Consider the following 16,326-nt stretch of genomic DNA (forward strand, 5'->3'; position numbering starts at 1 on the left):
TTGGATTTCTGACATACTTAGGCATGGCTTCTTGAAAACCTCAAATCTTTTTGTAGTACTTATCTATTTACTATTTGATACAGTTTGGTAGGGGCCATTGCTTGGTAAAATTGTAAAATGTCGGGCTGACAAGTGTGAGAATGGGGTTCAAGTTTGACAATGGTCACTTTATGCAAAAAATGGCCCAAAGGAAGATGGTGGAAAAAAATTCCAAAATGCTCTTTTTTCAGTGGATCGAATAGCCACATTGTGCATGTTTGAAAGAATATACTTCTCATGATAACATGAACAACATGGCTTTGTTATCAACAATTCAAAGGAGCATTTCCTCTTTTTTAGCAAAAGTGAACTCCAAATAGTGGGACCATCATTGGGTAATGGCCTTTTATGTGATCCAGTTTCCCCCTTCTTAGTGGTCTTTCTTCATCGACAGTAATAATTAGAAGTTAGAGGTTGTAACTAATAAAGAAAATAAAAGCAACAAAGAAAATATGGATCCATGCCATCATGGTGGTAGTAGTATCCAAATCAACTTCTTATTCTCATTTTTCACTATAACTACTAAGCAGAACAGTGAATGACAAGACAAGAAAAATCTGCAGCCAATTCCCTTTTCTACTAACAAAAACATCATCAAATATTACTTTGCTCTTTGTTTGCCGATTATATTCCATCTGAAGGTCCAAATTGTTAAGCAAAGATGAAGGAATTAAATAAAGTCAAATTGTTAACAAGATTAAATATTACTTTATGTAATCAAATTAAATATTAACAAAAACATCATTAAATATTACTTAGTTCTTTGTTTGTGGATTATATTCCATCTCGAGGTTCAAATTGTTAAGCAAAGATGAAGGAATTAAATATATTGATTATTGCAAGTGCATGCCAAAGTAGAAGTTTGTTTTGGTGTTTTCAGTCATCCCTAGTACTTTATTTTCGGGATATGAGCCCAAGCTTAAATGGAAAAAAAGTGAAAGAAGAGGTGGAAACAACTTTTAATTGCTCTTTTCGGTCATACAGAATGCAAGATCAACTATGTTTTTGGAACGTCCCTAATTTCTCTACTTTTTTTCTTGCCTTTAATTAGGAGCTAAAGTTAAGAGAATTATGATGGGCCAAGTTTATAAACATGGGAAGTAGTGGAGAATGATGTGTCCTACCAATATATAGCATGGTTCTGGGCTAGGTATTCATGAAATTTGGCACCAATATGTTTCACAGGTTGTTTTGTTTCTCTAAGAATCAGGAACACTTTCCTCTGTTTTTTACGCATAAATCTTGCATGTTGTTTGACACCAGGTCATTTCAGAAGCATTCTGTTTCACCAAGAATCAGGAATGCCATCTCCTGTTTTTTCGACAAAAACAAGACACTCAGAAAACCTGTCAGCTTTTTCAAATTTTAATGTATCAGATCACTCACGAAACGCATGGTGCTAACAGCTAAACACCTGGATTGTTATTTTTGATAAAGCATTATCATGGTAGCTTAAGGAAGCTAAGAAACCTTCCATCATTTAGCTTGATGAATTTAAAGCTTCTCTTCTTGGCAAAAGAATTTGCTTTTTCATTCTTGCTTGTTCGAATTTGACCAACATGGGTTGTCAGTGAAAGAAAAATTTCGACCTCTGAAAGCTGTTAATGCTTGACGCATGTGCCACTGAACGATCTTAATGCTGCAACACAGCATGAAGTGGATAGACAACTCAAGTATACTGATGGAACTTGTGGGCACTTGAGCGCATAAATTTGCTTGTTGGTTACTTGCTGTGCGTGGAGACGAGAGTGGCAACGAAGCAACTAAGACATGGTGGTTGGGAGATGCATTTGCACGGTGGAATTGAACTTGTGTACACAATATTGCACACCCACTATCTCTGCAGGCTTGAGTCACTGATCAGTATTGATGTGCTATGAAAAGTACCTTTGTCTTGTTTGGATTTTTGTGTTGTCGGCAAATCTATGTTTTTTTGTTTATTAATTCAAATTCCTTTCTCTTCTCTTTTTCTGATCATTTACATGAACCTTCCCCTTGAAACCTCGCATGTTTTTTGACTTCCGCAAAAACCTCCTTCAGTGTTTCAAATAAACATGCAAACATAATTAACCATGTATTAATTGTCTTCAAGGATGAAACAAGATTTATGTAAATTGGGACAAGGCTTAGGTGATGATGAGGAGGAGTACGACCCCTTCCGTTAATTATTTTGACATAAAACATTGATGTAGTGTATTAAAAAGTTTTTAAAATCCTATTTTTGTTGGTAAGAAAACCTTATCGGGATGAAGATTTATCAAATTATCTCAAAAAGGTGATACTTTATTTAAGTGTGGCAAGGAAACAATCACTGTATAGGTTTCCTTACCTTTTGCTTCAAACCAAACATAACCTAAGTGAAAAATGAAGGCTATTGCAGTCCAAATTTGGGCAATAGATAAAGAGAAAAAATAGGTCAAATTGAAGTGAGCAGTCAAATTGGGCTACTTTGGAAGACCTAAAAGAAAGTAGAGATTCCTGAGGTATGTTTCCAGGGTGAACTTTTTGATGCTTAAGTTAGTAGGCAGGTAGTGAATTGTCGGGCTGAGCAAATGAGGCTGGTAAGTAAGATAAGCAAGAATGCGAGGATGGGTGAGAGGAGGTGAGGAGGTGCCATGCTTGCTAAGCAATCCTAATCCTATAGGGAGATGACCATCAGGGATATCTTGAGCTTCTTGATATCTCATCCTTACTTCCAATTCAAGTAATTGGTGAGTGCTTTGATTTGTTCTAAGATAAGTGGTGGGCATGGGCTTGAGGTCGTCACCTTGATGCTTGGGCATTGAGAGGTTGGCTTAGTTGAAGAAAGTAATGCCACTAGAAGAGTTAGGGCCTATTTGTTTCTTCTTAATTCTTATCTCTTAAGATAAGATGGATCTTTTAACATTAAGAGAAAAATGGTTGTTCGTTTCCTTTTATCTCTTATTTATTAAAGTGCAATCATACAACTTTTTGTTTTTCAATAATACCCCCAAAAAGGCAAACAAAAACTCTCATATATGGGGTCAAAATAGATATTTGATAATTTTCAGAATTTAGAATTCAGAACAACATTCTCTACATTCAGAGTTCCGAGGAAAGAAAAGTTCACCAATACCAACATACCTCATAATGTAACTATTGTACTTTCTGATGTCAAACTTCAAAGCAAACAAATAGGCCCTTAGATCTGAGCTATGATGCCGTTCTCCATCCAAGGCGTGTCTGCTATACATGTTCTCCAGGGGGTCACATTACTTCTACTTGTATGGTGGGTGGGTGTTAGATTGGGATGAAATCTAGACTATTGATTGTGGGTTGATTTGGGTCGTTGAAATTCTTAGACAAGGAGTCCTAAGTGATTAAGATTCCATCATTTACTTTTGGAGTACTTAGGAGAGCAGAATAGAGCTAGGTCGATAGTTAAATTCGGATTGGTTGCTCGGTGTCTTATATTAGTTGGTTTGGTAAGTTACCTTACCATGCTAGTTCATTATGTCTACTAGTTCAAGTTCTAGTTTTTGGTCTGAGCATTCAAATTTAGGGTCGGAATTGGGAAGTAGCTACTTTAGCTCATTAGTTGAGATTGAGGAGGTTGAGGTTAGGGAGACTAAGGTTGGTAGTCCTTTGGCCAAGGACAAGGCCATTTACGGGATTGAGGCTGAGGAAGCCAAAGTTTAGAGTCAAGCTATGTCTTTCGGTGCCAAGGGTGAGGTAAAGGCTAAGGCAAGGTATGTGTAAGTGAATATTGTTGACGTGGACAATGAAGTTGAGTGTGTTCTTGAGGTTAGGACCTCGGATGTGATTTGAAAAGAGGTCAAGTTTGGAAACATGTCTCAAGTCGAGGAGAGGGCTTATGAGGCTCCTATGGGTTGGTTGTGCATCTATGAGGATAGTTTAGAAGTCAGGCTTAGGTTTCTCATGGATGAGCGGATTGCCTAGATTTTGACCCTCTATCATTTGAGGAGGAGAAGACTTATGAGGCTCCTATGGGTTGGTTGTGCATCTATGAGGATAGTTTAGAAGTCAGCTTAGGTTTCTCATGGATGAGTGGATTGCCTAGATTTTGACCCTCTATCTAGTAACTGTATCTCAACTAGTGTTGAACTTGGTGAGATTCCTAGTGTATGTTGCCTACGTGGCTTGGGTCAACTAAGTCGGTTTGTTTGCTTAGGTCTTCTAGGCACTTTTTGTGTTGAAGAACTATCCCTAGTCTAGGGGTGGTATTACTTCTTGGTCTAGAAAAAAGGAACTCGATTTACTAGGGCTCCTTCTTTTATCCACAGTTGGAACGAATGGTTTTTCTACGTGATTGAGCTAGAGGCATGGTGGTTACCGGTGAGGTGGTTAGCCTTTGTAACCAGCCTATGCTAGTCAGGATGATAGGGATTTTAAGAGTTTGGTTAGTGCTAAGGTCAATGTCAAAGAGTTCTTGTTTGAGACTTGTCTAGTTGAGGATGAGCTATGTTGGTCAAATTTAGGTAAGGGCATAACCCAAGTTGATCATAGATTTCAAGCTTTTCTTTTAATGTTTGTGCATGTATTGATATTCATTTTTTTCTTGTTTCAAAGATGGATGATCATTATAGGTTTCTCAAGCATGTAAGGAAGAGGAAGATACTTGAGGCCGACGGAAAGGGTACTCCTTTGATCGAGTTGAGGCAACTGTTCCCCAAGCGATCACCCAAGAGTACTCGAGATCCTGTACAAAGACGAGGTTGGGATGAAAGTGATTGTGGTGACTCCATGAGCCTTGAAGAGGTGGATGTTCTTGTTGGAGTGGTTTATCCCTGTCATTGAGGCTGATTTTGTGAGGATCAAGTGGGTGGCCGAGGTGTTGGCTTAAGGAATCTACTTTACCATGGATCGGAAGGGGCTAGGTTCCATTCTACCAAGGTTCTTTAGTGCCATTCCTACATCAAGGCAATTGAGGTTGGTAAGATTTCATTTTATTTGTTTTACTTGGTTTATTTTCCTTTGCCATCCTAAGCAACATTCTTTTTGTAGGGCACCTTCACTAGTAAGGCTATTTGCGACCACCTTGCTTACATGTCAACATAATATAGTGATATGTTGAAGGAGGAGGCTTGTAATGTCAAGATTGAGATGCTAAAGTTGAGATATGGGTGGCCATGAAGAGGGCTCGAGCTGCCTTGGAAAAAGATAAGGCAGTTGATTAAAAATTTGTAGGGTACATGGTGTCAAAGGATCACCAAGACACCCTTAACCAATACAAGGTGATCACCTTCATGAACGGGTTCACCATGTATGGAGTGAAGGTTGATGAGCACTACCTTGACCTTGACATGAGCTTCTTGGACGTCACGACCACCCTGGTGGAGTTTCTTGTTGCCAAGGAGTCAGTCATGCTAATAACCGATGGCATGTCTCCCATCTAGATGTGATTTTACTGTCTTCTATACATGCTATGGACTTACATGCCCATGATTTTTTTTTTACCTTTTTTCCTTTCTTTTTCTGTTTCATACCCTCCAAGCCTTAAAAGTCCAAGGCTTCTTTGTTGAGAAGTAATGAATATCTATTTGAGCTGAGCTCTTTTGACTTGTTGCATATTGTTTCTTTGTTGTTACAATCCAATGAAATTGAGGTGGCTTATCGAAGGTTGTTATAACTATGCACAGTCAAATGTTGAGATGGCTTGACTAAGTTAATTCATTGAGGTGGCCCGTTTGGGGCCTTAAGTAGTTAAGTTAGGTTCATGGACAAGGTAGCCTAACCTCTCGGAGCTAGCCTTAACAAGTTAAGTTAGGTCCACTGAGATTGCCTATGTGAGGCTTATAGAGTTTGAGCTATTCATGTCCTTGGTAGAAGTATTTAACCATTTTGGACAAGTTGCACTTAGAATAGTGGTTGTGCTTGACCTATTGGTATGACCAGTGGCATTAGTAAAGTCTAGCTCAGTAACTTGACTACTTGACCTCCAACCTTGTTGATACTAACTTGCTTAGGTTTTTAATTCAGCCACATTTGGTGGTGGATTGGTTAGTGTGACAATTTTGTTGACATGACCAAAGGTGATAGCCTTATTGATCCGTAGAGTGGCCTACATGAGGCCTTTAGTTGTTTAGTTCCTCAGATGAACCTTCTCAGCCTTTTATGCAAGTTGGGTTAATACTAGTGATCGAGCCTTGACCCGTTATCTTGCTTGTAGGGAAACATATTTGGAATGAAAACTAAATTTTATTAAGACTTAAAGTATAAGGTACAAGAGGTGTTCTAGAATTGGTTGGTGTTCTATGGTGTGTTGGACTATATTTGAGCTAAGGCTCCCTATCTCATGTTCCTAAGGTGCTAGCTAATTTGATGCTTGTTATTGGTCATTTGGCTTGGGTTCTCGTTTTCTAGATCTACCTTTCTTGTGTCTTTCATGGGAGGTGTAACTTCCAAGGTATTCTTTTTGGATGAGGTATTAAATTTCATTCTTAAGTTCTCGACAATCTTTTGTGTCATGTCCACAACCTTAATGAAATTCATAGAATTGTACCATAATCTTCTTCATTAGATTTAAGCTTTTTAGGTCACGTGAAGAAGGGTTTATCTTAGACTCTAAGTAGGATTTGCATCCATTAGATGTTCAAGGGGTTGTGATGGTTGTAGTGTGGAGCCTTTAGGGTTTGGTTGAGGTTATCGTCTTGTGATCTTTTCTAACTATGGAGTTTATTGCTAATTATGTTGGGATTATGGATGATGGGATTGGTTATTTGAGGCCCAAAGATCATGGTTATTTTGGGGCAGCTATTTTGCACGGTTGTATTGAGGTTGTTGGGTTGAGTGGTCAGGGGGTTAGGGTCCCGACCCTATTGCTTGTTCTGTAGCCTAAGCAATTGCCCAGTTTTCTTTGGACTGAGGAGTGTTGTTCATGGTACTTAGTTTAGTTGTTGATGTGAGTGTGTTAGATGGTTGGATGTTTGGAGTTGTCTTGCTATTGAGGTGTTGCTTGATCTTTGGTCAATAGGGTAATGAGGTCATTGACTTAGCACAAAATGTTCTCAATTTGATCTTTTCATGATGGTTTGGACCTCTCAAGTTGGTTGTTGAGGATTTTGTGGTGTAGGTCACGCTCCTTCATTGTCGTAGAGACTTATTGAGAAAGGACTGGTTCTAGGAATCCTTGTAATTGTTAATGCATGTCTTTGGAGGCCTAATGAGATGGCTTCTTTGCTCGGTTTCCATAGATGTTGCCAATTTGTTGCAGTTTGAATCCAAGCAACAGGTAAAGAGGAAATAAGTGATTGAACCAAGGTGAGTGGAAGAATTGAGATGTTTCCAAAGACCTTCAAGAAAGTAGAGAGGACAAGGTATGTTCCTAGGGTGAGCTCTTTGATGCTGAAGTCAACAAGTCGGTAATGAGTCACTGGATCGAGCAAAGGAGGCTAGTCCATGAGGAAAGTAAGAAAGCGAGGAGGTAAGAGAGGGTTCTATGATACATATGTTATTCCAAGAATGCAATACCTACATATAGAGGAGGAGAAGAGGTGTCATGTTTGCCAAGGAGTTTTAGTCCTATAGGGAGGCAACCATTTGGGGTTGGCCTAAGCTTCTCGATATCTTGTCCTTATTTGGTTATGCTTCACAGGTAGTCTAATTTGGCTGGTCGGTTTGGTGATCGAACTGGTTTGAGTAATAGTGTCTAGTTTGTTCTAGGATGCATGGCAGAACATGCTTGGGTCGTGCCTATCGACCTCATCAAAGGCCAAGTTAGGATTGTACTTAGGGGTGCAACTGGGGTTGGCCTAAAATAACATTTTGCATTGCTTTGGGCTAGGGCCTTTGGGTTAGGCCCATTCAAATTTTAACAAAAGCCCAATCTAAGCCCACCCATGTTACACTTAAACTTCTCCGATTAGTATTAGCGGAAATACCATACTTAGGCAATCTCAAGAAAAAACTTGTGGGGTTGCCCCCTGTTTTGTTAGTGCCTATTCTCTCTTCTTACAAAAAGAAAAGGTAAGAAAAAAAGAACACTACTGTCTTATAGGATAATTAATGGAAGGATGCATTTGTAAATTCCTTTGAAACAATGGATATTTTTGCAGGGGTCAAGGTAGAAGTAAAGATTTAAGCAAATTTCGTTGGTTGACTTTGTAAGGATGAAAGAAGCTATCTTGTAATAGTGAAGAAAAAGAAAGCTATTTTAATACTGTTGTTTTGATCCTATAATGATAGAAGTTAACTAAAACCCTGGCCATTACTGTGAATTGTTAACTCACAACTGTTCATTAACAAAGCAAGGTTTTCAAGTGGTATGAATTAATTCTTAGAATCTATATTATAAAGCAAGAAACAATATAGTGTTTCCCTTTAAGCAGTCCCACTTCCATTATTCATTGGTTTTATTATTTTGTTTTAGTACTGTCAGAGGATTGGGTCTGGTTTGGAATATGTGGTATCAGTCTTGAACCAATTATTAATGAGGACAATAGGATTTGACTCTATTATATGTTGATAAAACAAGTGTTTTAACCAAAGCTATCATACATACAATCAATGTTTAAAATTTCGATACGATATGCCCGATGCGGGGCGTATCGTATTGTATCTTTGAAAAACCAATACAGGATACACATGAAAATCGGATGTTTTGTCTTTTTCATGCGTATTGGACCCGTATCGAGGCGTATCGGTAGCGTATCGACGAAAAATATATGATAAAAAATAAAAAAAATTAAAGGGGGAAAGCAAGCTTCTTTTCCCCGAAATAAGCCTTCTTTCACCCCTAAATGACTCTAAAACTCTAAATTTCATTCCTAGAGTGCTAGATTTGCAAAAGTTTGCAAGAAACAAGTGTGAATCGTTAATTTTTTTTTTAAATATTTTTCAAATTTTGAAAAAATATGGCAAAAATAGGTATTTTATAATATCTTGTGATTTTTTTTCTTGAATGTTTAAATTTCTGTTGATCTACATTTCTTACATTTAAAATCATAATTTTTTTTGTGCTATCACTAGATTTATGGAAATTTCATGAATATATTTGGGGAAAATATAAATTAATAAAAAAATTGAAAATGTAAGTATTTTCTCTGCCTATAAAGACTAAATATGTTTTAGATCTATGGATTTGTCTATCATATCCATAGAGCAATTGAAATTTCTTCTTTAATATTTTTTTTGATTTTTTATATTTTTAGAATTAAAAAAATAATTAATTATATTTTATAATTTGATCACAACAATTGAATATATTATAATTCTATGGATGATCTACCATATCCATAGACCAATTGAAATTTCTTCTTTAATAATTATTTATTTTTTTAGAATTAATAAATAAATAAATAATTAATTATATTTTATCATTTGATCACAATGATTGAATATATTAAAATTCTATGGATGATCTATCATACCCACAAAGCAATTGAAATTTATTCTTTAATAAATATTTTTTGAAAATGAATAATAAATAATAATTATTTAAAAAATAATTAATTATTAATTATGTTTTCACATAGAAGTTGTGCCAATGCATGTTTTATGGTTGGATAGGAGAGTTTGGTTTTTCTCATCCCATAAAATTTTAAAACTTAAGAACTATAATTTATAAAGTATAATTAAGCATAGAATTTTTAATAAAATTATAATTAGCTATAATATATTTCTTCATAAAACTACTAAAATATATTAATTTAATATATATACACCTCATTGAAGTCTTATATTTAGTGTTGTTGATGTATTTTTATGATTTATTAAAGTATTTATAGTGTTTCCAAGCGTATCTATGCGTATCTTAGTTTTTCTCCGATACGCATGTGTATCTAAGGCGTATCCCGATATATATCTCTTAAAACTTCATTTCTGATACACTTAACATTTCCGATACTTTGAACCTTGCATACAGTCTATTTATCCTTTTAGGCATAATTATAACAAAAATCAGGAAGCGTATATAAATTATTAACTACATAACCGGTCCAGGTCTTTATCAGTTTGGAACACCAACAATTGGTTCTGATTCAATTATTAATCAGGACAGAACCACAGAACCAGAACCAGTCAATTCGATCAGTTGTATCGATAGACCTAACCCATTGGCAGCTCTAGGATAACCCCACTTTGATTTGCCTTTTCATCCAAGCATTTGTCCTCTTTATTTTTCATGTATCTTGTGTACTTTATTTGTTTGTTCCAATCACACACGTTTGCTTTCAGTAGCCAATGTGTAAATCACTAGCTAGGCTTTATACTTGATGGTGGTCACTATCATGGCGCACCATCATCCACTCACTTTCCTCTATACATGTACAAACAAAACATGCAACTGTTTGGTGAGGTCCTCCTATCCAAAAACCAGTGATAGATACCTTCAATCAATCTACCTAGTGGGAGGAGCACTGTATGGTGGAACAATTCACACCTTCAAAGCTCAAAGGACCAACTTCATAATTGCTTGAAATGCATTGAGAACTGGTCAGGACGTGCTCAATCCTTATATGGTTGTTGATCATTGAGTGGCCTAAAAAATCAGTACTTTACAGGTGGTGGGGATATGATATATGAAAGGTACACGCAGCCATTAGTTCCTTCAGACTTTTATTTAATTCTATGAATTGCCAAAGGGGTGAGAATTTAAATAACTGGCTATGATCATTCAGTCCAATTGAGTTTTCACTGTGGGAGATCTGCATTTGACTCATCAAAATATTTACTACCAGTAGTACAAGATTTGGAGATGAATTTTTCCATTTGTTTATTTGTTTTGCTGTGGGTCAAACCTGATATATCTAATGGTGATAGATCCACAGTATGTAAATTAAAACTATGAAGGACAACATGGAAGATCAGACAAAATGTACATTCTCATTGTATGTACAGCACCTTGGACAGTCACCAATCCTCCCCTATGGTAGAAGATGATATCCCAAGTGAAGAAGCAAATGTTGCAGTTGTATCACCATTGAGATATCTCTTTAGGCGATCCAAGTCATCAGCAGCATCAAGCATGGTAGGCCTAGTTGATGGGGCTTCCTGGGTGCAAAGTAGACCCAACTCGAGCAGTTCGCCAATTGCGACTTCCCACATTTTCTTAACTTCAGGAGACTCATCTCTTGCAGCTCTCATCAAAGAAGGGTCTATCACCCTTTCCACCCTTCCATTATAGTGGCTCTTCACCCATTTATGGAGGCTTAACCCGCCAACAAACATGTCATCTGTGGGTTTCTTTCTAGTAACCATCTCAAGTACCAAAATGCCAAAACTGTAAACATCTCCCTTTGTGGATGTACTTGAACCAAATCCATACTCTACATGATAAAAAGGGTTGTTGGTTAAACAAAATTTTATGTAATACATAGGCTAAAGATTAATTAAAGATTTCACTTTAACACTACATATTCCAAGAAGCATGGGTACAATGCAGTACACTATCCAATTTGAATAAAATTGCTAAAGATTGTTCGATCTAGCAATGCTAAAAGACCATCAAGCTTGATGAGATCTTCCCCATGTAAGCAATTTTTGTTGCGAGGGCTCCCTTTATTTGCTTTGCAAATCTGAACCAGATAAAAAATTTGCACCAGGTTTAGTTTAGCACTTGTTTGTATGTAAATATTATTTGCACTCATTACAAAATTTACTTTTTTTCGTCTCAATTTCACTCACAGAGTGCAAATTTTGCATCCCAAAAAATTGATGCAAGATTTGCACCACTTTCTTCCAACCTCAATTCACTCTTACATGAAGTGGGGATCATCACATCATCATGCTTCCTACCGAACTCCCAAACAAATAAACCCCCCCCCACTTCATTTTACTTCTCACCATAGATAAAGTCAAATCTCAAGCAAAAGTAAAGCAGAATTTACCCTCAGCTAATTGCACTCTCAATTCTAACAATTTTCTTTTTGATAGGCAATAGGCTACACGATGGGGAGGGGAGGGGGGTAGCCATCCCCCAAACCCAAACCCCTAAACCCCCAACCCTGGTGAAAGCCAGATCGACTCGATCCCTGGTCTCTGCTATAAACCAGCTAGAGACTTTATCAACAAGATAGATGACACCTTATCTTTGTTACATGATGATGGTTTCTAAGAAAATAGGATTCATTCTGTACGTATATTCGTTATTCAGTTATATCAAATAATAAAATTCTTTAAATTTTTGTTACTCTAATCTTGAAGAAAATAGGGAGGAGAAAATGTACCTGGTGCAATGTATCCAACAGATCCACTCAACATATTTGTAGTAGAGTTCCCCATGTTGTCAACAATTCCACCATTTCCCCCTCCTACAGTATTCACCAACCTTGCAATCCCAAAATCAGAAACCAGAGCAGTCATGTCTTCATTTAGAAGCACATTACTCGGCTTCAAATCACAATGTATTACTCTGACAGGAGAATGGTGATGCAAATAAGCCATCCCTTCAGCTATGTCACTGCAGATGTTGACCCTCTGTATCAAGCTCAAATCTGAAGAACCTGAACGTAGGCCTATTTCCTGGTGTGGGTGGAGGTGGCTCTCCAAACTCCCATTTGCCATATAAGGAAGAACAAGAGCCTTAAAATCTGGTAGACTACATGCTGTAATGATTCTCATCAGGTTTCTGTGACGAATTCTCTTTAGGACTTGGCATTCTCTATCGAAGCTTTTTGTAGAATTACCACTTTGCATCTGTAGTACTTTGACTGCAACAACGGTCCCATCGCCTAAGAATCCTCCATAGACATGTCCATAACTACCTGAACCGATCAGCTTTTCCTTATCAAATCCTCCGGTGGCCTCTGAAAGTTCTCTGTAAGTAATTCTTGGAAAGTTGGATTTCAGTGTTGGCGTTGAATATCTGAACATTTCATCTTTCCTAGAGGAAAGTATTCGTCTCATGTGCTGGTAACAAATCACACATAATATCGTCGATATGAATGCTGAAACAGAAACCACAATGCAAATCATGATCAAGAACATTCGTGAATGAATCCATTCATGACTTCTTTGGCAGATGGGTACTCCAGGAACTGATCCGCATAGATGTGAATTGCCTAAGAAAGAAAGATTTATGGCTGATTTGAACATGCCACCATTGGGTATCAATCCATTAAAATCATTAAATGAAAGATTCAACTGAGTGAGAGGGCATCTACTCAAGCTTAATGGGATCTCACCAGATAAAAAATTGTTAGAAACATCCAGTGACTCTAGATTCCGAAGTTGACCTAAGGATTCTGGAAGCTTTCCTTGCAAGGAATTGTATGACAGATTGATCAGCTTTATTGCAATACAGCCTGACAGTTGAGGGAAGATGATCCCACTAAAATTGTTCATGGACAGGTCAATCTCTTGCACCGATTCCATTTTGCTAATCTCAATTGGCAGAGTTCCTTGGAGAAGATTATGTGAAAAGTTCAAGAACATCCTGATCTCACTTAGACCTGATATTTCTTTAGGGATATTCCCTGTTAATCTGTTATAAGACAAGTCTAGCTTGTGCAAATCCTTGCACTGTCCTATGCTAGGAGGTATTACTCCTGAAAGCATGTTATTGTTAAGGAACAGATAATTCAGTCTACTTAGATTCCCTATGCTTGCTGGGATCTCTCCGAATAATCGGTTCTTAGACAAATCGAGCAGACCCATTGAAGTAATCCATCCTAAAGTGGCTGGAATTTCTCCAGTGAGTGAGTTGTTAGACAAGATCATCTGTTCTAATCTCAAATTACCTATCTCTCCTGGAATTGTTCCATTTAGAAGGTTGCTTGACAAATTCAGCAGTGTAAGGTTCATGAGGTTTGCCACATTTGGAGGAATGGACCCAAAGATTTGGTTTTCTTCTAGGTGGATAGTTAACAATCCAGTCCCTAGTTGACCAAATTTGGTACTGGACAAGCTTCCTCCCAGCCCCATACCTGCCAATTCAAGCTCTGTTAGCTCAGTGCAGTTCATAAGAGATGTGAAGAACGGCTCAAGATTAGTGTTGTCATCGTGGCTGACCATATCATTGTATGATAAATGAAGAAAGTTAAGTTCTTGCAGCTTCCCTACAACTTCTGATGGCAATTCACCAGAGAGATGATTATTCTCCAAATCTAAATTATATAACGCTGATGCATTGGACAGAGAAGCAGGGATTTTCCCAGTCAAGTTGTTCTGAAATAAGTTGAGGCACCAAAGGTCAGGTAGATGTCCAATGTCTGGAATTTTTCCGGTGAGTAAGTTGCTAGAAAGGTCAATATAGGCCAAGGAAGTGCAGTTGATAAAAATGGATGCAGGAATTGCACCAGTAAGGCTGTTCCCTGCCAGATTGAGATATCTTAACTTAGAAAGGTGGGAAAGAGAATCTGGTATCCTACCTTGCAGATTGTTTCCAACAAGCCGCAGGAGACGAAGGTTGCGTAAGGAGGCAAATTCAGGTGGAATAAGGCCATGTAAGTGGTTATCTGAGAGATCAAGGAGCCGGAGACCGGTGAGATTTGCAATGAAGGGAGAAAGCAGGCCACCTATATTGGTCCCATTGAGCCAGAGTTTCACCACTCGATGGCGCCACCTGTTGCAATTGACGCCTGTAAATGTGCACACGTTGGACGATTGGTCCCAGTTGGCAAGTACAGAATTTGGGTCTGATGTTATAGTATCTCTGAAGGCCAGAAGAGCAGCTTTGTCTGTTAGTAGGGAGTGTTGGTGGAGTTGGTGATTATCAGAGAATGGATGATCAAAGGCCAAAACCATATATTGAAGTAATAGTAGAACTAACATGGTTCTCTTTAGTACCATGGTTAGAAATGAATGTGGCTGACTTTGGGTTCCTTTTATTTGTCACTCCTCCCACCTATGCGGCTGACCTTGCAAACTTATGATAAATAAATTAATCATTAAGGAAAAGACATGAGAGTCTGGTTGAGGAGCAAGAGAGAACCACCACAAAAAACTTGCTGAGAGAAGATAGAGCGGTAGCACTGAGAGGGTGGAGATGGAGGTGGGTTATGACTTGTGATGATAGTGGGAGCTGATTTTCTTTTGGGACAGAAGTTCTATACAAGGTATGATTTTTTGTTGGACTAGTTAGTTCTTCTGTTTTCTATATTTGCTTCATCGGTTGCAATTGTGATGAGTAGATTCTCAACTATTCAACTTAAGCATCCAATTAGGGCCGTAAAATATTTGGAGATTGATGGAAAATATTTCTTTTTGGGGATATATGGATGGTCAGCATAAGAACATACTAATCCACACACTACCCACAACGTCAATTTGTCTACTAACAATTGGTAGGAAAGCATAAAAAAACTAGAGCAGAATTAAGTAACATAACAAAATAATATTGTAATATCTACAATACTTGTTTTTGATTTTAATAATATATTATAAGTTGATAGATAAGAACGTATACAAGAACAAATACCGTGAATTCATTTGCACTGGTGTAAATGCATGGGAGTGCAAATAGTTTTAGTGTAAATTATTCTTGTTTATTTTTGCTTCAAATTTGACTTTGTCTTATTTGTTTGTAAGAAGTAAAATGATGTATTCCACTAGTCCTCAAAAATAATGGAAGTCGGAAGTGGGTTGTTTGTTTGGGAGTGAAGTAGGAAGCAAGATGATGTGGTCCCCTGCCAGTCCCCACTATATATGAGAGAGAATTAAGGTAGGAGGAAGTGGTACAAATCTTGCATAAAATTTTGGGATGCAAAGTTTTTACTGTTAATGAATGCAAATGGATAAAAGGTAAAAATTTAATATTAATTGGAGTACAAATCATAATTACAAATAAATGGAAAGCTGAGCTTGGTTCAAAATTTGTACATGATTGCATCCAATTTAGATTTACACTGCAATCAAACAGAACCAAAGTACAATTAATATAACTCTCTAGACTAACAAGGATTGAACGAAAACAATTGCTATAGGAAATACTTCAGCTGGGAGTAGAAAAGCAGGGTCTCTATAGACTATGCAAATGAGTGTCATTTAGATCAACTTTCATTTTAATATGATTTAAAGTAATTAAAAGATTGCAATATCTGTGGGATGATGATGAACCTAATTGGGAGACGCATTATAAAGTGACATAAAAAGCTCTGTTCACATAATTGTGATGTGTTTGCCAATCTAGTTTGCATCCATCGACTTTTTGAGAGGTGTAAATCAGGCCGTACCACCCGTAGCCTAGCACAACTCGGCATGACAGCATGTGAGCCGTGCCAGGCCCAGCACGATGGTCCAGGTCGTGTTTTTTAACAAAAATACCCCTCAACAGCTATAAATAACTATATAGCGGGGGAGAAAAAATGACACTGCCCCCAAACAACTAGTTTAGGGGAACATTTTGGGTAAAGTGATAAATAAGTTTAT

At 37.5% G+C, this 16,326-nt stretch overlaps 1 protein-coding gene across 6 annotated transcripts; it reads right to left on the reverse strand.

Annotated features, from left to right (window-relative positions):
* Nucleotides 1-10,602: 10,602 nt before the first annotated feature.
* On the reverse strand, nt 10,603-15,008 carry LOC148843423 (putative leucine-rich repeat receptor-like serine/threonine-protein kinase At2g24130). 6 transcript variants are annotated; one of them, XR_016103393.1, is made up of 3 exons: nt 12,186-14,749; nt 11,405-11,534; nt 10,603-11,285 (listed from the first exon to the last, which is right to left on the reverse strand). XR_016103393.1 is itself a non-coding variant. In XM_088958548.1 (3 exons), exons 1-3 carry the CDS (start codon nt 14,746-14,748, stop codon nt 10,870-10,872), a joined length of 2,535 nt encoding a protein of 844 aa, XP_088814674.1. In that variant the 5' UTR covers nt 14,749; the 3' UTR covers nt 10,603-10,869. The 6 variants fall into 6 exon arrangements, 5 of the variants coding, with proteins under 5 accessions (XP_088814674.1, XP_088814672.1, XP_088814671.1 ...); XM_088958548.1 differs by lacking the exon at nt 11,405-11,534 and having other exon boundaries at nt 12,186-13,883; nt 14,328-14,749; XM_088958546.1 differs by lacking the exon at nt 11,405-11,534 and having other exon boundaries at nt 12,186-13,019; nt 13,143-14,749.
* Nucleotides 15,009-16,326: the final 1,318 nt, after the last annotated feature.

The sequence above is a fragment of the Nelumbo lutea genome, chromosome 8 (genome assembly GCF_056320005.1).
Source record: "Nelumbo lutea isolate HS-2025 chromosome 8, American lotus-T2T, whole genome shotgun sequence".
NCBI lineage: Eukaryota > Viridiplantae > Streptophyta > Magnoliopsida > Proteales > Nelumbonaceae > Nelumbo > Nelumbo lutea.